Consider the following 22,723-nt stretch of genomic DNA (forward strand, 5'->3'; position numbering starts at 1 on the left):
TGAAACCACAGCCATTTTTCCTCCCTTTTTTGTTTACCACAACATCCAAACTATCACTTATTATGCTAATAATCTTTATTGATCCTTCCTTCACAAAGCTTCCCACATGCATTCCTTCCTTTCTTTGTCACCATCACCCCCTAATTCAAGCTCTATTACCTCAAGCTTGAGAACCTCAGCAGCTTCCTCACCAGGCCCCTGCCTGCAAGCTCTAAGATAACCTTTCTTTGCTGATGCCACCAGATAACTTTCAAGAGTCCCTGGTCTCTGACAAACCACATATTGTCTTCTTTCTGCTTGTCCTGACTGAACCTTGCTATTCTTTATGCAAGTCACTTCACACGCCTGGGCCTCAGTTTCTCCATTGCGAAATGAGCATGCTAGGTGAAACCTCCCCTCATATTAAATTAGTACAATTCCAAGATTCCATTGACTTGTATCTGCTTTCTAGATCAGTCCCCAGCCATCGCTTGGTCTCTCCGCACCATTACTGCCTTGTTCATAGCATTGTCTCTATCCCGTTCCGTTTTTCATTCCAACACCTAGCATAAATCCGTGCACACCGTAGGTGATAAGTATGTGTCGAAATAATAATGAGATAAAAGCTGATGTCTAAAATACCCACATTTCCTCTCTGTCCATGGAAATCTCTCTACATCTTAAAGATCTATTTCTTTTTTGTTGTTGTTTTTTGAGATGGAGTCTTGCTCTGTCACCCAGGCTGGAGTGTAGTGGCACAACCTCGGCTCACTGCAACCTCTGCCTCCTGAGTTCAAGCAATTCTCCTGCCTTAGCCTCCCCAGTAGCTGGGATTATAGGCACATGCCACCAAGCCTGGCTATTTTTTTTATTTTTAGTACAGACGGGGTTTCTTTATGTTGGCCAGACTGGTCTCGAATTTTTGACCTCAGGTGATCCACCCACCTCAGCCTCCCAAAGTGCTGGCATTACAGGTTGGCAGCCACTGTGCCCAGCCTGGAAGATCTATTTCAAAGGCAACCTCCACCAGGTTAGCTTCCCTCTTCACGCATAAGATTTATAGCTCTCTTCCCACCTCTAAAACTCTTAGAGTAGTTTGTTGATATCATGTCAATGCTCACATTTCCTTAGTTTTTGAGGACACTGAAGGCAGGGGCTAATTCATTGTCTCTTGTATTCATACGGTGCCTAGAACAGGGCTTTGTCCAGTGACTATCCACATTTTACCCATTCTCTGATTGTGTCACCTGGGTAAGTCTTGCCTCCTAATACAGCTGTACATTCCCAAAGGAAGGGAATCTCAAGCCCATATACTTGGTCTGTAAATATCATGGTTTCTGGCAAAATTCTAGGTACACAGAAGATGCTGAAAAAAAAAATTAACGTTTGGTTTAACAATCAAGTAATGTATGTGTGGAAGAGGATACCTTCAGGAGTGGCAGGGAGCAACACTGACAGGGCAGAGGAAGGCTAAATCATCTAAGGACAAGTTAGTGAGTGTTCAAAGGAAATGACGGAGGAAGATGGGGAATATGCACCAAAGAACAAGAGGAAAGTCTTTAGCAGCAGACTGTACATGGAGAACAAAGGACAGAGAGAGACAATGACCCCAAAGCTTGTGGTTTGTGGGGGAAACAGCAAACTGGTTTCTGACCACTGGGAGCACACAAACAAGAAGTTAGGCAACCTGGTGTGTGCTGTACTGCAGTGTCAGCCTTGTGCTAAAGATTAACAGCCATCCTTAAAGCGGACTAAAGATCAGCAGCAAGCTTGCAAAGCACCAAAGACCTCATTGGCAGCAGACTGCAACTGCAAGGCATATACCAGCAGTTCTCTGCAGAAATAGACACCACTGGTCAGGCACAGTGGCTCATGCCTGTAATCCTAGTACTTTGGTAGGTGGAGGTGGGTGAACTGACTGAGCTCAGGAGTTCGAGACCAGCCTGGGCAACATAGTGAGACCCTGTCTCTACTAAAAATGCGAAAAAATTAGTTGGGCATGGTAGTGCTTGCCTGTAATCCCAGCTACTTAGGAGGCTGAGGAAGGAGAATCACTTGAACCTGGGAAGCAGAGGTTGCAGTAAGCCAAGATCACACTACTGCACTCCAGCCTGAGAGACAGAGAGACTCTGCCTCCAAAAGAAAACAAAGAGTCACAACTTGATCCTTTAACCATCGATGGAGCATCTCAGTCAAGCAAATATGTCCTTGAACAAGGAAATGTGACTGGCCAGTGTTTCTGAGGATTCCTAATAGAGAATACCCATTTCATCCCTGACACGGAGGAAAAGCAGTAGGAACGAGGAAATCTGAGATCTGATTAAATACTAATCCTAAGTTCCTCATCTGTGGGAAGACAGAAACCATGCATAACCAAGGGTAGCAACTACACTTAGCAGGGCCCCAATAAAATGATTATGAGAAGGCTGATAATTCAGGTAGAATCAGACTTATTAAGAGAGAAGACCTAGGCATGGTGTCTGGGACACAGTAGGAGCTCTATAAATGTCCTAAATTTCCTTGAGTGGCATTCTATCAACATGCGTATCTGACTTCTGCAGTTCAGTGATAAGTCTCCTTGAGGACTGAGGCCTTGCGTTAGACACCTCTCCACCTCTTCCTGCACCTGGTATAACACCTTGCACATAATAATATGAGCTCAAGAAATACCTGGTGATTAATTGCCTCACAGGTGGCATCTGTGGCTGAAATCTATTCCACACTAAATTGGCAAATGCAGTCTTCAGAATGTAGGTAAACTGGTCAGCCTGAGAACAGTCTTAAACTTTGATGATCAGCAGCATTTCTTCTGATGAAATAAGTGGAAACTAGTGTATTGTTAAGTGTTGTAATCCACACATGTGTTTATATGGCTTACACTGAGAAAACCACACTTATTCCTACACACACACACACACACACGCACACGTGCACTTAGAAGGCGGTGGACAATAAAGAGTTGATGAAGTTGTTTGTATACACTATATAGAGACAGACAGACAAGAATTGACAGAACAATCGGCTCACAAAGAGTTGTTAATACGTAAGAAAGAAAGATACCAGGAAGAGCCAGCCTAGTGTTTTAAAACTGCATTTTCTTTGCTTTCTGCTTTTAAATTACACACTGCAAAGTCACTGAGGAGAAAGCTTTAAGAAAACTTTCATTTGCGATCGTACAGCTCGTCGGTCTTTCTTTACCTAAAGAAATAAATAAATAAATCCCTAGAAACATTTCTTTCTTCTCATAGACATTAATAACGATAGCTTGAACTGTAAAGATTTGGCTTTACTGAAGGTAATGGAGTAATGTTTATTTCCATTAGGCTAGGCCTATAAAATCCTCTTTTTATAACCATGAGCCTACAATTTCAAAACAGCAAAGCTTGACATTTTGGTCTCTGACAGGCAACACTCAATATTGGGATGTTTTAAAAATCTATATGAAAAAAGCTCTTAATACAAGATAGGCCGAACATTTTCCCTGCAAATGGTTTGTTTTAGCTATCTCTCTTCCTCCCTGATGGACCAGGAAAATCAGACAGCTTATTGGCTTAGTTTGTTAGGCCAGGTTAAAGGGATGCAATGCCGAAAGACTCTTAGAGGAGCTTACCCTTGAGCTAAAAATAGCAGGCACTAGAGAATTATCTTAAATACGACCAAACTTGTTCTGTACTGTGAATGCAGATAACTGTAATATGTTTCCATTTTGGGTCATTTGAGAGCTTTTTTTTTTTTTTTCTCCTAGCTTGGCTTGCTGTAGCTGACTATTTAATTCATTTCTGATTCTATTTGTCACATTTGCTCTCAGAGATACCGCCCGGGGGTGCTTGACTAAAGAATCCTTCTTATTTAGCTGCACTGCTTTTGTTAAAACCTAATGAGCCATTGGACTGCAGAGTGTAATGTAGATGGGACTTGTTAGAAGGCAATTTATTTTCAAATGTTATTAAGAACCTACTATGTGTTTTCTTTCTCTTGTCTTCCTCCGAAGAAGTAGAAAGTGCAGTCTGCTAAGTTTTATAAATAAAAAAGAAGATATTTAACTTATGACTGATTGAAGACTCACGAGTTAAAAAAGAAACTACCAACAATTATCAAATTTCCTCTCTTCTCACCCTTTGCACAGACATGTTTACTCCTCTGTCTGTGTCTTCATGGCACTTCACTTCTAACTTTACTACCGATGCACCCCCTTTTTTTTATAATTAGTTGCTCAAGTCTGTCTTTCTGACTAGCCAACCAGCTCCTGAAGGGAAAATTCTGTGTCATATGTATTATGCACTTAAAACATCTTTGTATTATGAGCACTTAAATGAGTGCCTGCCATGTACTTGTTGCTCCTTACATAGTTGACAAATGGGTCAATCTAAGAATGAATCAAATCAGTTTCTGCATTAGAACATTCTGAATAGGAACATACTGAATTGTAACATGAAAGTCAGACTACAATCCTGTATTGGATAGACTGTCCCTTCTAACAAAGAGAGCTCAGCAAGCTTTTGCTAAAAGACTAAAGATGTCCATTACAACTGTATTACAGACACCAGAAAAAGGCAGGAAATTAAGGTGAAGCAGATCCTCTCTTTGCTGTTTTTGCATCCTGGTTCCAATGCTCACGGACCATAAATGAAAGTAAGGCCCAAATCATTCACAAGTTCTGAAAGATCTGAATGTCTTGAGAAATTACCCATCGTTCCCCAGCCCAGGATTTCTTTCTAGTCCCTGTGCTTGATTCTTCCAAAAATAAGATACCTGCGATACAAGTATGGCACAGTAAACTTGTGCAATCATGCAATCACTCTTCCACAAGTGGTACATTGTTTTCATTACAATTGTAAATGAGAGAACAACAACAACAACGAAAAAAACAGTTGCAAAAATGTTAAGTCTGAATTCATTGAGAGGGTCAAAACCAGCCGGGAAATACGGGCACAGTGCTGGGAACAGCGTGTTAGGAAGCTGTGGCCATCCATTTTCATGAACTCCCTGAGAACAGCTGATTTCTTGAACAGAGACACAGTTACTTTCATGCTCTGGAACCCCAGTACATACCTACTCCTGAGCTCTTCATTGAGTGTCAGAAATATTTCCTCTTGTGGGGGAGAGAAGAGTAAATGCTCTATGTCTTCGGTAAACACATAGAGGCACCTTTACCTGCCGACACACATTGGCTTAACACAGCCATATGCCACCCAACTTCACATATCTTAATCTGAAGAGCAAGTCTTGTAGGTGAGTTAGGAGGTAAGTTCACAGACACTCTGGCAGACACACGGTATACTTCTGTCACTATTGGCTCTGTTTGCAAACAATATCTTGGAGAATGTGTTCTCAGATCTTCGATATCTCTTATTTTCAACATGATTGGTCTGAATGGCTCGGAAGGTCATTTTATATTCTCTTTCTCTCTTTCTGAATTTGGTAGAGCCCCTGTAAACCCATCCATTAACAGAAACTAGAGAGAGTTTTAATGTGCATAGCTTTGTGCTAGGGACTGAGGAGATGATGAGGTCCCTCTTTCCCTCATGCAGTTTCTAATATACCTTGAGAGATTTAGCAGAAAAGCTATTATCTAGAAAGCTGGACCACAATTCAAAGGCCTTAATGAAAGAAAAAGATGCTCTTTTGCACATGTGACAACAAAAATTCACTTTGTGCCAAAGAGGGTCACACATGCCTTCCTAAATTTAGGGACTTAATAGTTTATTCTGTGCCTGGTAAAGGCTTCATGTAAACACAGACCAAAACAACAGTCTTTAAAATAGCACATCGTGACAATACCGTTTATGGAAATCGTGTCTATGGAAAGTTTCGTTTGGGTTCTCATTCCTTAAGACTTATTTCCAATGGCACTCAAAGGAAGACAGATTTAATCTCTGATAACCCCCAATTGCACACCTTATTCTATCACTTAATTTGCATGGGTACTCTCCTTTCCACTGCTTGGCTTCATGGAGGGCACAGAGATGGCAGGGCAGCCAGCCTTGCACACAGCCTGGAATCAGCTTTTATGTCACTGGATGAAAGGTCAGGTGAAAAGGCTCACCACCGGCACAATTAATCTGGTCACTCAGGGACCATCCAGTGGTTCAAGAATAGCTTGCAGGTGAGTGATGGACAGGGTCATGGCTGCCTAACTCTATCAGGGGCTATTATGACAGCCATAAAGAAAAAGGAAAAACTTGAACAAGGGGAAGAATTACTCCTGAAAGAGATATGAAGAAAGACACAAATGTCTTCGTACAAAGGATAAGCATGAGAGAAAGTGCCAGGGGAGCTGGATGGCTCACAGTGGTCGAGGAGGACAGCATTCTTTGAAATTGCCAAAGTTTGAATATTAATGAAGGGTCATGGCCTAACCAAGGCTCTGGGTCCATATAGAGAACCTGGAGCTGTGCATTTGCAGGTGAAAGGTGCCAGAGTCAGTTAAGAAAGTTTGCATAAAGAAGATTCGGCTAGAGCATTCTCTGGCTTTTTAGACAGAAATTACATTTAGGAAACCCAACCCCGTATATTATCTGAAATTCTTTATCCAAACCCAAGTAGCACATTTTAATGATTGTTTTGAAAGCTCTAAGGTTGTTTAAGGGTCTCCAGGTGAAATGGGAGATGGGGGTTAGTCTCAGTACTGATATTACAATTTCGTATGCTCCAAATGAATATTTGCAAGTGAGTTGTACATTGCTGGGGTGGTGGTTTATTTGAAGACTGAGTAGAATAAATATGGAAAGCCATAAAGGAGAAAAGTATAAGCGATTTCATTCTAAAGTAATGTGGGAAATTGCTTACTTAATGATAACTCTACTGAGCTATATTTGTCTTGACCAATGTCCCTGTAGCCAAAAGCTTTACTATTGATAAGAAAAAAGAAATCAGTGGTCTTTTTATTCAAGAAAATTTCAATAGTTGTATTTTTAAGGGAAGATGTAATCTAACAGATTATAAAATGAAGTTTGATATTTCATAGAGTATTTTCTTCTTTATTATCCAAGTCTACACAGAAAACACTTACAGGATAATATCCAAACTCCATTAAAATATGTAAGATCTAAAACTGTATGTGTGTGTGTGTGTGTGTGTGTGTGTGTGTGTGTGTGTTTGTATATATGCCTCACCTATTTCTTTATATCATCTGGCTTTAATCCACCTAGGCACTTGTGCAAATAAATCAAATAACTTAACTTGCTTAAGCACCAAACTTTTTATTAAAGTTTTTTCATGGAAATATTTTCAAATCATTTACATATTTTCCCCACTTTAACAATTATGAGCATTGATTTTGGTAGCACTGTCTGATACTGCAAAATGACCATATAGACCTATTGAGAAATATAGGATTATCTGTTCTCAAACTAAAAGGCCCCAGACTGTCATATTTTCAGGGTTTGTTGACTTTCTGTAGTTTGTAGTCTTGTCCGTTTTGGTCAGTTGTCACTGCTTACCGTCATCTCCTTACCGTCACCATTTTGTTAATTTTCTAAACCATTTCTTCTCATGCCGTATGTGCTCATAAAACATTACATATCAGATAGAACATTGGACAATTAGCTTTATTTAAATCATAAGTAAAACAAAAGGAAGCAAGTGGTAAGTAAGGGGTGAAGAAGTGTATTTGGGAATAAAATGTGTTCTGTTTGAGGGAATTTTTCTGAACCTAGTTTGGCTTCTCAGAGACATTTTTAAAAGCAGTGTGCTTCTCACCTATGTTTCAGAAAATTAAGAATCTTAAATTGTTAATGGCTACAGAAATTAGGCTTTCCAATATGAATTATAAAAATAACCATAAAAATGCATACTATCTGGGGAACATACATCTTCTCTTTCAACTATAAAACATGTAGCTGGAAATAAAAATAAACCAGCAACTAAAGGAAAAAAGTGGTATTCATGGTGTTTTTTTGTTTGTTTGTTTGTTTGTTTTTTTCTTTTCTATACCACAAAAGCAGCAGGGAGGTCACACAGTCCTGTTGGTGGGTATCATCACTTTTGCTGACTCACAGAAGAAACACATTTGCCATTGAAAGACAAATTAAACAGGGCATGGCTTGTACTCTGTGGGTCCCCATACTCAGTTATCTGCCAAGACCAGGCAACATTTTGTAACCTACAAATGTATCAAAACACAGAACATTCCTTGGCTCTTTGTGGACAGAACGTCTTTGTCAGAATTTTCAGTTTGAATAAATGTTGCAAAGTGGTCCAGACTGGATTTTTCCCAGGAGAAACTGAAACATATTCCTTTAGGTCAGGGGCAGCCACCTCAGCTACATTGCTGGGATTGCCGGGTTATAGGATTAAAGGAGCTAGGCAGTGGCATTGTGACCTAATGTAACTCTCAAATCTGCTGCACGCAGAGCCCTGGAATTGGGGACCAGCAGGGAAAAGAAGTCACTTATCCTGTACGGTATTGCTGTGTTCAAATTTCCAGGCATTTGCCCAGACTCTTCCCCAGTGGGCATAGGAGGTGAGCCTGCCTATCAAACAGCATTGCCTAAATGCAGGCTGAGATATGCAGCTCAGAGGAGAGAGCAGGGTGTCCCCGCTAAGTATGAGCTGGCAAGACACAAGAGGATTCTGACATGAGAACATATCTGGACAGAATCTGGGTTGGACAGAATCCCTGGACATCCAGGAGAACTATGTCTGGAATATAGAAGCTCTCTTCACATCTGAGCAAATGAGATGGCACCCAGGGAAGCTAATGTCCTTAAGCCAAGAGCCCATGGACAAACCAAGGGCAGTCCTATAATAGAGGCACTTTCCCCCTATGCAAGAGTCATTTCAAAGCAGAAATAAATTTCTCAGAAAGGACTGAGGGGAAGAGGATTTAAGCTAGAGAATTACAGGAATCTGAAAGAGATCTAATTGAGTAAGGCTTGGCAGGGGTGTCATGCTTGGTACCTCCAGAGAGAAGAGGAAAGGGATCGGTAACATTCTTCCTGCACATGCCTCTTCCAAGGGCACAGGACAGCCCTTGGATAGCATTACCCCACGAAGCAAGGAGCTCTCACTTAGAGATGATGGCTACGAGAGAGAAAAGCCACATATACCAGGTGTCTCCAGCAGGGAAAAAAGCATGTCAGTCCTTCCAGCTGGACTGAAATCTCATCCTCAAATAGAAAGGTCAATAGACCTAAAATGGTACCAAAAAGATCTCATCCATAGAAACTCCACCAGGGGCACAGCATTCTGGTCAGGTCAGAGCTGCACACTGGGGAAAGAACTCTACATTAACAGTCTTACTCTGTTCCCTTGGGTTGGCTTCCTCCTATTTCCCCTCCACACGCCCTGACCACCCTGCAACTCCAATGAGCAAACTGTTATTTTAATACACTGTGTGTTGGACATCATAAATTTCAGGTCTTCCAACTTCAAATATTCTGCCCACTGCCCTACATTTGTTGGACTTTATACCTGGGTTCTTGGTTTGGAATAGAAGTTTCCTCTAGCTAGGAGAAATGCTCTCCAGCAGAATTCCATTTCAAGTTGAAGGCATTTCTGAAAACAATACGTAGGAGAAGGGCAGAATTTATCTGATAGTGATAACCATGTAACAGACAGATGAAGAAATTCCCTGCTCCACTTCCTCAAACAGACAGCTTATCTTACTTGATTTTAAAAGGCCTGTCTTCATCACTAACCAAAAGCTTCATGGAGTCAGGGACTAGGCTTATTCTTAACCACTGTATCCCCCTAAAATGGCCAGACACTAAGCATGCTAACAGGTGACAATTAGGTTTTTGTGAATAGGTAAGTAAATCAGTGAGAGGAGAGATGAACTTTTAAAATCCACAAGCAAGAAGAAATGTGAAGATGTTGCAAAAGTTGGAAATCGAGAGCTTTGGCCAGTGGATTCGTTCTTGTATAAGAAAATGGGACCAGCCATACCCCAAGTGATATGGGATGAAAAGAAAAGTGTTAGTAATAATCCTCAATAACATTGCATAGTGCTCTAGAAAATCTAAAGTACTACCTCAAGGTGTTGAAGTTAGCAACTTAACCGGGTAATACAGATTGCAATGCCTTTTTGTCTTCAGGCCTTTAGAAGAAAGATGAGGAAGGTTGAACACATCTAAGAATTTCTCAAAAGTGAAAACAGACTTGCATCAGTTTTTACCGTGCCTCTGGTGCAGAAATATCAGCCACTGTGGGAACTGGTCTCTGAGTTTCTCCCAAACTATTGGCAAGCACATTTCATTCGTCCTTTCTCCTTTTAGCAAGGTGCAAATTTGGTTCAGTAATTTTTTTCTGGGTATCTCTTTAAATTACCTATCTCAACTAAGTTTGAATAAAATGTCCAGCTTTCACTATTTCCTAATGCTCTGGTAATAAATTAAGAGTTAACTGGGGTGAAAAGGCAAAAAGAAAGCTTGCCAGAGTATAGTTAGAGAATTTCATGACAATTAGCACTGATTTGCACTACAAGAATAGAAAAAAAAAAAAAAAAGTTTTAAAGGAGAAAAAAAAGCTAGTCACACATACACAACCCAAAAAAGCCTCCAAGTCCTAGCTGAAAATGATATCATTGGATGACAGCAGAAACAACCAGATTAGCCAATTAGCATTCACCCAAGAAAAGCTAGTGCTTCGAAGGGAGGGGAGAAAAGGGACTCATCAACAGTAATATCAACTTTACAATAGCCTTGACTGGTTATCTACTCAAAGGAAGTGCTACCATCTCACTTTTTTGTGACCCTCTCGACAATTCTGGGGGAAAAAATGTTAGTTCAACATTATCGCAAGCCAGAGTATGACTCTATTTATGTGACAAGTTGACAACATACAATTTCATGCTTGTTGAACTGATCGGTGTTATATATTCACTGTGAATATTATGAAGCCTCACCATTATAAATATGAAACAGTATACACTTATTCAAAATAACTCCAGCAGTGGCAATTTATAGCTTGGCTGTTTGTGTTCTTATGAAGACCAAATGCCACCTTAAGAAGCTGCAGCTCGCAGAAACAGATGTGCAGTGTGACTGCGACCAAAATGGATTGACGATGACCTATGTGAAAGCAGGCTATTACATTTTGGTCTGCATGGCAGCTGACACTGGTTTGTATTTAGATATGTGACTCTTGGGAACACTGTGTCCTTAAAGCTCTGTTTAAACATGGGCCAAGACATTTGTCCACTGGACTAATTATTTTACCACCCTTCTATGGCAAAGATCACTTTTTTCCCTTAAAAAAAAAAAAAAAAAAAAAAGAATGGGAGTGTATATGCACACACACAGGCACACACTCTCACTATGCTTTGTAAAGTTACAGCAAGGACTTTAAACCTTGGTCATGTCAGGTGAATGTTGGCAAGGCTTCCAGAATGTCTGCATAACAGGATTGTACCACTTTCTTGATCAGATGCCTGAGAACAGGACAAGGCCACAAACCATCAAATCATAAGCTGTCACAGCAACTGCTTTTGGTCAGGTTTTTTCTTCCTCTTCCCTACCTCCCTTTCTTTCTCTCCGCAAGCTTCAACCAATTTGCAAGTGTTCGCTTCAGCAAGGACAAATTTGGAAGAGTGAAGAACAACCCACAATTTATCCAAATGTGGAAGGAAATGAAGGAACCAGGCACCTTGCTAAAGCTAGATATCAAAAATTTGCATAAATAGTTCCCCAACAACAGAGGTGCTATTTGGAACAAAATAAATTGCTTGTATTGTATGCAAGGGCACAAACCTTGACCAACTCTGAGGTCTCTTCCCTGCTTGTACATTCCTCAGTACATCCAGATATTCCTAGTTAGAGGTTCAAGTTAGAAGCCCTCAATAGGGAGACCTAAAATGTTAACTGTTTGTGGACTTAGGAGTCTTCAACATCTTTATTTGAGAATTAAGAAACATGAGTCCAAAATATTTGGAATACAAAATCAGTTCTCCAGGATGTTCTTGTAATTCTTTTGCTTCCTTTTATTTGTTTAATAGTAGGTCATATCCCCAGCTCTTTCGTTTTTGAGATTCAGCAAAGAAGTCAGTGACTGGAAACCTGGATCTCTTTTGAAACATTTGAAATTACAGTGCTTTGGAATTTCCTATTCTGACAAAGTTTGCTATCCAAAATCTGTATCTCTTTTTACTTTTCCTGTTGGGCTCAAGGGAAGGTGTTGTCGGTCTGTCTGTGAAATCCAACCCACAAGATAACATAATCACATACATTCATTTCTCAGGGACCTTGGCGGCTCTTATCTCCTTGCTTTTATGATCTCTTATGAACGGCCAGGAATAGCAATTTACAGCCTGTTTGTAAAGTCATCTTAGTCTGAACCTAGCCTTCTCCTCTTTTATCACCCAGCGATATTCTGCAGCTAAATCCCATTCACCACAGCAAAATTTGCTCTGAGATCCATTTTAGAATAATGTTAAGTATTCTCTGTGTGTATGGAACATATCAAACATGGAATGGAGGGCAATTATCATTTCAATGAACTATTTATTAATAGAAAATGTTTTGTGTGCTTTGCTTAGATTTATTGCTATGCTGCCCACTGTACATTGTAGCCTGAAGCTATTTAGTTCACGTTCATCAGCCTCTCAGGCAAGCAGCTCTGCTATTCACACAGTTCTGGTTTTTCTATGTGCTTTTTTCAATTTTATTTTACCATTATATCACCTAGAACATTAAACACAATGCTCAAGTTCCATGTGTTAAATCACAATTGTTTTCTACTAAAGTTCTAAGCTACCCATTTTTATTAGCAGTTACTTTATTAAATCCTTAATAACACAGATAGAATAGTTAGTTAATTTGTGTGTTGAGCCATGGATGTTAATTTGTAAACATAATAACATACTGCAATCATTTGCATAATAGCATTTTAATCTTTTTAGTAAAAGCTGTAATTCCCTACAAAGTACACTGCAGTAGAAACTAAGTGACTATTGGTAATAATACAAAAGGCCTTAAAATTCTGATCCTATTATAGTGTTGGAACATACCCAAACTGCTTCCATAATCTCTGAAATGTTACTGTTCTCTGATTTAGGTGTCTGTGTCAGGAATAAAAATGAAGTATAACTGGTAGCAGTAGACTATTTCCTAAATGTAATTTAGTATTCACTAAGCACCAGCACTTTGCAAATAGCTCTGAGGCTTTCCTTCAAAGTTCAGAGCTCCAGCTATGCATATTGTGTGAGGACCATGGAACTCACTCTCGACTCCATGCAGAAGAGAAGGCTCTGATAAATCATGCTGATTTGGCACAGGGAAGGGCATCGGCCACCCGGGATTTGACTACTGAGTCTCCTCCCTCCTCTCTGCTCTACCAGCCTGATTGCTCCTCCTTGAACTGACTGCTTCTGAGTAGAAGTTCAGGAAAGAATGAGAAAGTGCAGTGAAGCCTTAAAGAATCTACTTCAAAAAAACCCGATGGGGGCTCACTCTCTCTAGAGCCCATGAAGACCAATTGTAAGACTGCCCTCTACCCCAAAAAAAGGGAAAGGAGAAAGAAAATAAAAAAGTAGTTGTTTAAGTCAGGCCAAGTCATTTTATGCAAGATCTGGTAATTCATTAATCCATCTGGCTGCAAACCTTGAATGAGTAACTTGCAGTAGTAATGGAGATGGGCAGGTCTACAAAATATTGGTGTTTAGAATCTGAAACTGTGCAAATCACTCTATCATTTTAGAAAAGAAAAGGCACAAAGGTATCTTCTATCATCACTTTGGGACAAATGACTTAATGGATAAGAAGTCGTTTAGCTTCAAACAGCTCTGCCATTGCCAAGAATAAGAGTGCGTATTTCATTGTGGATCTTTCTCCCCTTCTCCCTGTTCTCATTCCAGCTACAGTAAAACACAGTATCCTGCTTTGCTTTCACACTTACCTCAGAGTGCACAGTCTTAAAAGTTAAAAGGAACCTGAGAGGTTAAGAAGAAGAAAAAAAATGGCCCTTACCGAAATTGTTTTACATCACAGGCAATTCATTTTATAAAACCCACAATAAAATTTTTCATTACTCAGAGAATAGGCACATAATTATAGGGACAAATTAACCTTGTTAAATGTGAAGTCTGGGGTAGGGAATGGTGGAGGAACAATTTGGCTCTCCCCTGTAACAATGTGGTCTTTAATGTTCAGCTTTTTATCTGCTTTGTGTGTTGATTTCATCCAGAGGTGAGTCATCTGCTGGGCTGTGCTTCCAGGACATGGCATAGAGATAGTGGTGCATGGACAAATAAACACAGCATGTGTATAAGGTCTCCACACAGACACATGGTTGCTATACAAACAGACAGTTTGTCCAATGCAACACCCTGAACCTTGTGATTACTTTCACCTACACTATTATCTTTGAAGTAAATCTAAGAAGCAATGAGCCACTTTTTCCTGATTCCGCTCTAAGATTTCCTCCTTGTGAATTTGGGTCTCCACTATTTTGGCCCCAAAGGTATCCAGGCAGAGTAACTTTGATGAACCAGTTTGAGACTCTGGGAGGTTGAAAAAGCCAGCAATAAGCCCATAAAATGGCCCATTTTACTTTCTGGAGTGTCTAGAGTATCTGACATGCAATCATGGGTCTCTACCACCCCAAAATACAAAATAGCACTCTCTACAATCATTGTGCCTAATGAAACAGACACATTCTCACTTTGCAAATTGCAAATGGCTAAGAACTGAATCAACTTCCACGTAAAAACAGACAAACAAAAAACAACAACAACAAAAACAGCAGCCAATCTCATCTCTCGTAGCCACACCTTCCATTAACAAAAGCCACCAGCAGGCAGGAAAGTTAGTGCCAGTGAAAGATGGTCACGTAACCTGCATCCTGTGAGTTGCTATTTATTAGCAGGGGTTGATGCCAGGAGACAGAGCCCTGTGGGTCAGAACTCCTGAGCCGTATTTTTCCAGTGGTCAGCATAATGGCAGGGAGGAAATAGGGTGATAAACCAGATGTTCCCAAGATAAGCCAGATGTTATCAAGCCAAGAAGTCTAAAACAACTGTGCTTCAATGAAGTGTGTAGATGAGTACACACCACACACACACACACACACACACACCACACACCATACACACACACATACACACACACACGCACACACACGACAACACTATTTAGTCTCCCTGCAAGATAAGCTGGCAGTAAAGGCTGGAAATAAAGCAGCACACAGGCTGGGTCAGATTGTTGCTTCCTGATTTGTGACTCTCCAAGATGAACATCTAAGTGATTTATACCCAGAATTTGGAATTTTGTGGTAGACTACAAATGCAAAGATAAGTACAACATAAATTTTTAAAATACTCCATAAGTCTCCATGAGTTTCAACATTCCTCAATGTTCTTATGTTACAGCCAATTATCTCTCCACTTAAATGGCTATTATTTTCTTACTTGAAGTCTATGTTCTCTGAAAGTGTCATTACCAAGTGTGGCAAAAATCTGGCTGTGAGCCGTAAATTTAATTTAAATGACAAACATTTATTGATTGCAAATTGGAAATTCCAGAAATCTTATAAAAGTGATTATTGTGAATTAATTCAGCCCTCCCACATAACAAAAAAGAACTTATTCTTCCAATGATTAAATTAAGGTGAGGTTGTTTATACATGCATTTTTTTTCTTGTCTATTTGTTTTGTTAAAATTCCAAGAGGTTTGCCATTCACAGAAAAGTCTGTCTGACCACAGGCACAGACAGAAGCAGGAATTCATTACCATGGAAGGCTGCAGAATTTCCTCCAAGGAGACAAGTGAAAAAAAGCAGACACCACATAAATTTGTGGATTGGGTTAAATATGTTCTGTCCCTGCGGCAGTGAGGAGTGAGGAGATAGAGGGCCCCTTTGTAAAATGACTCACGAATCTAGGAAGTACTTCAGCTCCTAAAGGTGAGCAGAAGCCTAACCAGGGACAAAGTTCTGCTTCTCTTTGGAATATCTTTGAGTTAGCATTCCTTGCCACCTCTCTGTGAATCCTAACTCAGAGTTATCAGGGCTGATGGAATTTTCCTTCAAGGTGCTTTGAATCTGTTCCCTGAATGCTACCCACTCTGTTATCACCTTGTCCCTTCCCCGTACCTGTATCACATTGGGTTTGGAATGCAGCAGGGCCTGCTCTCTGATTTTCCATATTTCCTACTTGCCTAGATCTCTTAAGCATTATCATTCTTAAATACCACCTCCAATATTTTGATCTCCTGCTAAAAACCTTTAATGACATCCTACTTTCTACCATGCAGACTCTAAACATTTCCAACTGGGGTCTCATGGCCCACCGTAATTTTGTACCTACTTTACATCCAAACTTACTGCCCCTACTTCTGTGTTCCCATTAATACACATTTTACTTTGAGTAAACACTTCACTCTTATTCTTTTAAAAGTCTTTGTGAATTTATTCTTGCTGTTTATGTCCTCAGCTAGAAATATACATACATACACACACACATATATACATGCATATATGCATATGTGAGCTTGCAATGTTTGCAAATTGCAAATATATATATACATATATATATGTAGGTATATATATATATATTCCTATGTAGGTACATATATATACATATACATGAATATACAGTCTTATATTGTTTTCCAATTGCTAAGAATACAAACAAAGGAATATACTTGTATATACGAATACACAGTCTTACATGGTTTCCTAATTGTTTTACGTTTGTTCATTTTGCCTCCCAAACTAGATTTAAAGTCCTTTAGGACACAAACTTTCTTTTGTGCTTTGTATATAATCTTGACATTACCTAACTCAGTTCATACCATCAATAAACACATGGAAATCATCTTATTCCTTATGATACAAATATTCATTGAGTTCTCACTTTTTGCTGTTTTTCTAAGAAAATGTCTAGAAAAATGTCAGTGAACAAGACTGGCAGATTCCCTGCTCCCTAAATGCTCATGGTCTGTTGAACTACTGCCAATATTTGTTATTTTAACTTTTTGATAGGTACATAATAAATGCCCACTTTTTGCAAAATTTAGAGTATAACTGAAAGCCAAATGAAGAAATGTAAAGTATCTATATTCCAACTGGAATAATCAAGTAGTCTTGAAAGCTTCCACATTCATTTCCTTGATGCCATATAGCAGGAAAATTTACACACAAATACAAAACCACTACTCATTCTTTTCTGCTACAAAGTTCACAGTCTCAGGCTTCCTGAGAGTTCTAGCAATGACCAAACATGAATGCTGGCTGGCTACAGCTGTGAGAGTCCTTTTCTCCCCATCAGCAAAGGCAGGCCTCAGAACCTATCACAAGTAATGACCTAGAGACAACTGCATTCTCACTTGCCATCATTCTAACAAACCCCAAGTAGCTTCATTCAGAAGTAACAGATGAATGAATGAAAGATGCCCATTCAGTTGTATCATGGAGGCATTAAAGCAGGTGTTAAAATAAATCAGGGACAAGGTTGCCCACAGTGACCCAGAAAGGCCAATATGCTATTTAAACTAACCCCATGCCATCCATCTTTACACACTGCTGTGCTGTAAAAGTAGTCCTTTATTCTCCTCCTTCAAACAATGCACAAAGGCAACAGAGGGAAGGAAGTTATGTTGCAATATTCTGAAACATAAATCTTGCTACCAGCCGGTCCAGGGACAGCATCCTGTTTTCCCTACACATGGATCAGATTCAGTGAAGGCTGTTACCTCTAAGTCTTTAGCCCTGTTTTTTTTTAAAGTGGCTTCTGAATCGTACCTGGTCACAAATCCGAACACAGGTTGCATAAGCAGAGAACACTCTGTGTCCAGTTACTCAACCAAACATGTGCCATTGCATGTCCCCACCCCTCTGCCCCCACTCAGAATTCCCTTTCTCAAATTGTGACATTCACTTTCATTCTTTATCATTATTAAGTTTGTGATGCTAAATAAAAATTAAACTTGGATTCAAACATATGGAAGAAACAAAAGGAAGAGATACATAATTTACTCTCAACATTTTAAGACTCTGACACTCTATTATATACCCCTAAATCCCACTTTCTGCTGTGATGAGAATTCAGAGAGCCGAGGGCCAGTTTCCAGTGGTGTCATTGACGTGCTACTTGAGTCAGGGAAAAGCATTTAACTACTCAGTGCCTGATTTTATTCTGGGAATCCAAAGTAGATAATGCTTGTTATTGTCAGATTAGAGACGGCAGAGCCCGTGACTGTTTAACTTGCTCAAGTACAAGGCCTTCTCAAATGTGATGAGGCAGGGCTTTGCAAATTGGAAGAAGGTGAGTGCAGGTGAAAAGTCCACTGTGAGTGTCTGGCCCTGGGAAAGCGCTTCTCTGAAATGCGGCTTTGGGAGAAGCAACACAAACCTGTGGCCGCAAAAGAGTTATTTGGTTACATACGAACCTTCTTCACAGGGGAAGACCCAATCTTAGAATGTCACCTCTGCCCAAAACACACTTTCCTTTCGCATTATAGAGAAGATGTATGAGTTTAACACTAGAGGGCAAAGGGTGGAGGCGACATCGTGCCATGTAATGCTCCTGAAGCTGCCACTGTGGGTAACCACATTGCCACATATGACCTTACCCTTTGCCTAGATAAAGAATGGGCTCTGTGACATCAGAGAAAACTGTTATGGGAACTTACCTAAACAGTCACTTTTGCCCTCTGACACTAAGAGAATACCTGACATAATAGTCCTGGAGCCCCAGGCGTGTCGATACCGCTAAATGACTTCTCATTCTTTATATCCAGTACCTTACTATGTCTTCTCTCAGAAATCTCACCAATTAATCTTTAGTAATTTATAAGGGGGAATTTTGTGACTTTTTTTAAAAACAGGGTGTTTCAACCTCAGCGCTTTTTTCACTGGAGGCTGAATCATGTTTTGTGGTGGGAGCTGTTCTGCATGTTGTAGGATGTTTGCGAGCATCCCTAGTCTCTAGTCTCTACTCAGTAAATGCTCGTAGCATCAGATTGTCTCCAGTGGTAGCCACCAAACATGCCTCCAGACACCGTCAAATGTCCCGAGTTGGGGTGTCGGGGGGAGGACTAAAATTGCCTTTGGTTAAGAATAAATGGTTTAAAATGACCTAACGAGAGACTAAATTAAATGAACTTTTTGTTTTAGAGTCCTGCCTGAAAATAATTTTATTAGTGTGGAATATGATACAGGGAAACAAAAAGGACAGCATTGCATAGATTACGCATCTACATGTAGATAATTAACTAGATGCTGAACCAAGTCTCCTGAAAGTACAAATGTGAAGTACCTCTCACAAGTACCACAATACAAAATACAGGGACATAAAGGTTATGGAGAACGTTGCATTTTTTTTAAAGTAGTCCTGCCAGAGAGGCATTGACTCCTTTGCCATCTCCCCCACCTCTAAGTTATTCTCTAGCCTCTACAAAATGCATGGCATTCACCTGATATGGAATAGCTGATTTTTAGATAAGAGGTCTATAGAGATGGACATTTTTTTAAAGCACTATTTATTTAATGCAGCATGACTTAGAATGGGCCTGTAACCTGACAAGTGTACTGAGTGAGGAATGTTCAATTTACCAGTTCTAACTGGCCAAGTCCTCACATGAACTTTCTAAGACCTGGCTGAGAAGCCTGGGAAAGCGGAATTAACCACAATCTTCAGTGTTTCCTCCACCTTGTTCTGTCTCCCCAGTCCTAACTCTACTACCTTAAGCATTCTTCCAAAACCCACTTAATCTCCAGAGGTATTACAAAATCTCAGCCATCGGCAGAACCTACAGCCATCTCAGCTCACCAGCTAACTACCTCCATGCCAACCAACACTGAAAGGAAAGATTCTGTTCTATTTTTAAATATATTGAGCAAAGAAGCAGCTTGATATGTCTTTGTAAAGGATGGCTGTCACCCAAATTCATAGGTTCTCTGTTTTCAACAAGGATATAGACTTTGAAGTCCAATAAATTTGGGGTTCAAACTCCAGGTCTTTATTGTCAACTGTGTGATTTGGGGAAAATCAAATAACCTCTCTGAGTTTCAGTGTCTGCATATGTAAAACAGGAATGATAGTAACAGGACCTAATAAAAGGTTGTTTACAAAGATAAGTGAGATGACATGTATTAAGCATGAGTATTCTAAAATGTTGGCCATTACTATTATTGTTATCAACATGAATAGATTTATCATTCACTCCTGATTCCACAATCATTTATTCAGCATGTGTTATGTGCTGGGTTCAAGAAAAACTCAATTAATATTTTAAAATTGGCTTTCTCAAGACTTGGATTTCAACCAAATAACTTTGAAGTATAAGAAATGTCTTAGCAGGTGGAAAACGAAGTCTGGCACACAGTAGGTGCTCAGAAAACATTAGATGATGATGATGATGATGATGATGGTGCTCACAGTTGTGATAAAAGAAACTAGCTGATTTGTCAATCTTCATTTAATTCACTTGCCAGAGTACTCACTAAATGTTTGCTCCTATAAAAAATCATGTATTTTCAAGTCAATGATTACTGATCTTGTGGGAAAGAATTTCTCTTCTCAAAGTAACACTTTAATAGGAATAGATTAACATTCTTTATTATAGGGTAGGCTTATAATAAGAGTCCAGAGTCAGGGAGGTAATTCTTGCTACTGAAAAGTAAATGAAATTTGACTGATTTATAAGTATAGAGTAGATTAGCCAGGTTTAGAAATTCCCATTATATAAAGAAATTAGAGATATGAACCAAAATTGAATTAATAATAATAATAAAAAGAGTTCATCTAATTAGTAAAGCAAATAAAGATAGACATCTACCCCCTTGGTTTAAAAAAATGCCTTCTTATTTATGAATTTATATGAGGTGCCATTTATTGCTCATTATCTTTCTATGGGAAATAGACAGGAATAAACAGGTTTAGACTTTTGTTCTTCCTTGTCACTAATTCTTTCACAACCCCTTATTATTTCAACAGAGTTTAACTCACTCAGTTGTTGATTCTTAGTCCCTTAAGTCTTTAAAGAAATAAAATAAAATAAAAATAAAACATATGTTTCCAAACTCTGTTTTTCCATAAGTTAGAAAGTATGTAAAAGTCTTTTGATGACAGCAAAGTAAGAACCCATGATGTGTTCAGGCCTATTAGCATGGTACTCTGGCCAAAGCCAAAGTCAATGAAAAATTAATTTTTCCAAAGGATGTCCTTACCTCAAATATGTTTGAAGGCTCATTGTTGTACTGATTGGATATTATTTCTGATTGGTCACTGCACCACTTGAGTCCACCCAGAAAGCTGTCTGTATCCAAGTCATTCACATCTAGTTCAGAAAGATCAAGTTCAGGAAGATCTGGGCAAAGAGGCTGGTCTTCACCAACCAGAGCAGCACACTGCAGGAGGCAGAAAAAAAAAAAAAAAAAAAAAAAAAAGCTTCTATTAACCACAGGAATTTATTAAACTGCAATAGCATGTGATAGGAATTAAGCCTAGTTAATGCAACGACATCACCAAAGCTAGTCTCTGGGACTTTAATCACCAGGAAAAATATCCTCAAATCTTTACTCACTTGGTTCCTGAAGGATAATTTCCCTGATTTATTCCATCCAAAATTCTACCTTCAAACACATGGTAAATACCATGCTCCCATGAAGCTTCCTCTGATTCTTCCAGTTAGAAATCAACTATATACCTTTGTACAAAATTCTTGGTACCTGTTGGATAGTTACTGCTTCTAAAGTTTCAGATTGTCTTATGGTTAGCCATAATACAAACTTGATTTTACCTTGGAAATTCCATCACACATAATAGACTCTCAATAAACGATTGCTAAATGGAAAAAGAACAAAGAAATCTCACTAGGAATAAATTTCTCCATTTACACTCCTTTTAAGCATTAGAATTCATATAATTCATTTGGAAACTAATGATGCAAAGCCCTTTGACTCATCTATGGTTCTCCTGAATTGTTATTTATAATCATTTACTCTTACTTGACTCTTCATGACTTTTTGGACTTCATCCTTAACAGGCAAAAGCAAGTTCCTTGAAATAAAGGACAAAAATCATATTTTTTTCTATATGGCTTTTGTATGTAACTCGCAAGTTTGTGTGTGTGTGTGTGTGTGTGTGCACATGTGCGTATGTGTGTGTATGGCTGGGATCACTTAGTACTTGGAAAAGAAAACTCACAATAGCGCATCATGACTATATATTGTTTATTATTTATGTATATCTAAACTGTGCTCTAAGTGAATTCAAGATAACTGTTTTTGTTTATAGAGTTTTAAAATATTTTTTATATATTGAGAGGTTTAAAATATCTTCTACCGTGGCTGGGCAGCTTATCACCAAAATTATTTTTAATTGTCAAAGTCTTTCACCCCATTACATGGAATACACAGTCTTTTTAACTGTTTCACCAGGTGGCTTTTGGAGGCAAGTGGACTCCCCTTACCGATAAGGTGGTCACCTAAACTTGCACTGACTTCCTTACTGCTAATATTAGTCTGCAGATAGTAAGAAACACTGCAGGAACTCCTATTGCAGGGGTCTGGCATTGGCAGATCAGTAACGATTTTATCCACCTGTGAGTTGGGGCGTCTAAATCAGGAGGCACACACTGACGTAGCACCTTCATGGCCCCACCTTCCAAGGTCAGGAGAGATGCTGTGGAATTGTTCACATCCAGGCAGCAGTTAGGCATAAAGCGAAAGATGCTCCTTGACATTTACATTTTGAATGAAATAAGTTTTATGCAGATTTTCTTTCTCAAGCACCCCTGTTATCCGTGGCAGGGATTCATAGCAGGCCACATTACACAGGTCATACGCAGCAGCGTGATCAGAAGCA

At 39.3% G+C, this 22,723-nt stretch overlaps 1 protein-coding gene and 1 long non-coding RNA gene across 8 annotated transcripts in view; one reads left to right on the forward strand and one right to left on the reverse strand.

Moving 5' to 3' along the window:
• Positions 1 to 22,723, reverse strand: part of PPARGC1A (PPARG coactivator 1 alpha) — a 684,512-nt gene that overhangs the window by 69,284 nt on the left and 592,505 nt on the right. For all 7 annotated transcript variants that reach the window (XM_032271915.1, XM_032271932.1, XM_032271939.1 and 4 more), the window contains one exon: positions 21,085 to 21,264. In XM_032271915.1, the coding sequence (XP_032127806.1) occupies positions 21,085 to 21,264 (180 nt within the window). The remainder of the gene's footprint in view (positions 1 to 21,084; positions 21,265 to 22,723) is intronic.
• On the forward strand, positions 926 to 18,885 carry LOC116545429. The gene is made up of 3 exons (XR_004266308.1): positions 926 to 953; positions 18,611 to 18,614; positions 18,711 to 18,885. It is a non-coding gene; the product is annotated as an uncharacterized LOC116545429 (long non-coding RNA).

This window comes from Sapajus apella, unplaced genomic scaffold, assembly GCF_009761245.1.
Source record: "Sapajus apella isolate SASKATOON/1434 unplaced genomic scaffold, GSC_monkey_1.0 scaffold5, whole genome shotgun sequence".
NCBI lineage: Eukaryota > Metazoa > Chordata > Mammalia > Primates > Cebidae > Sapajus > Sapajus apella.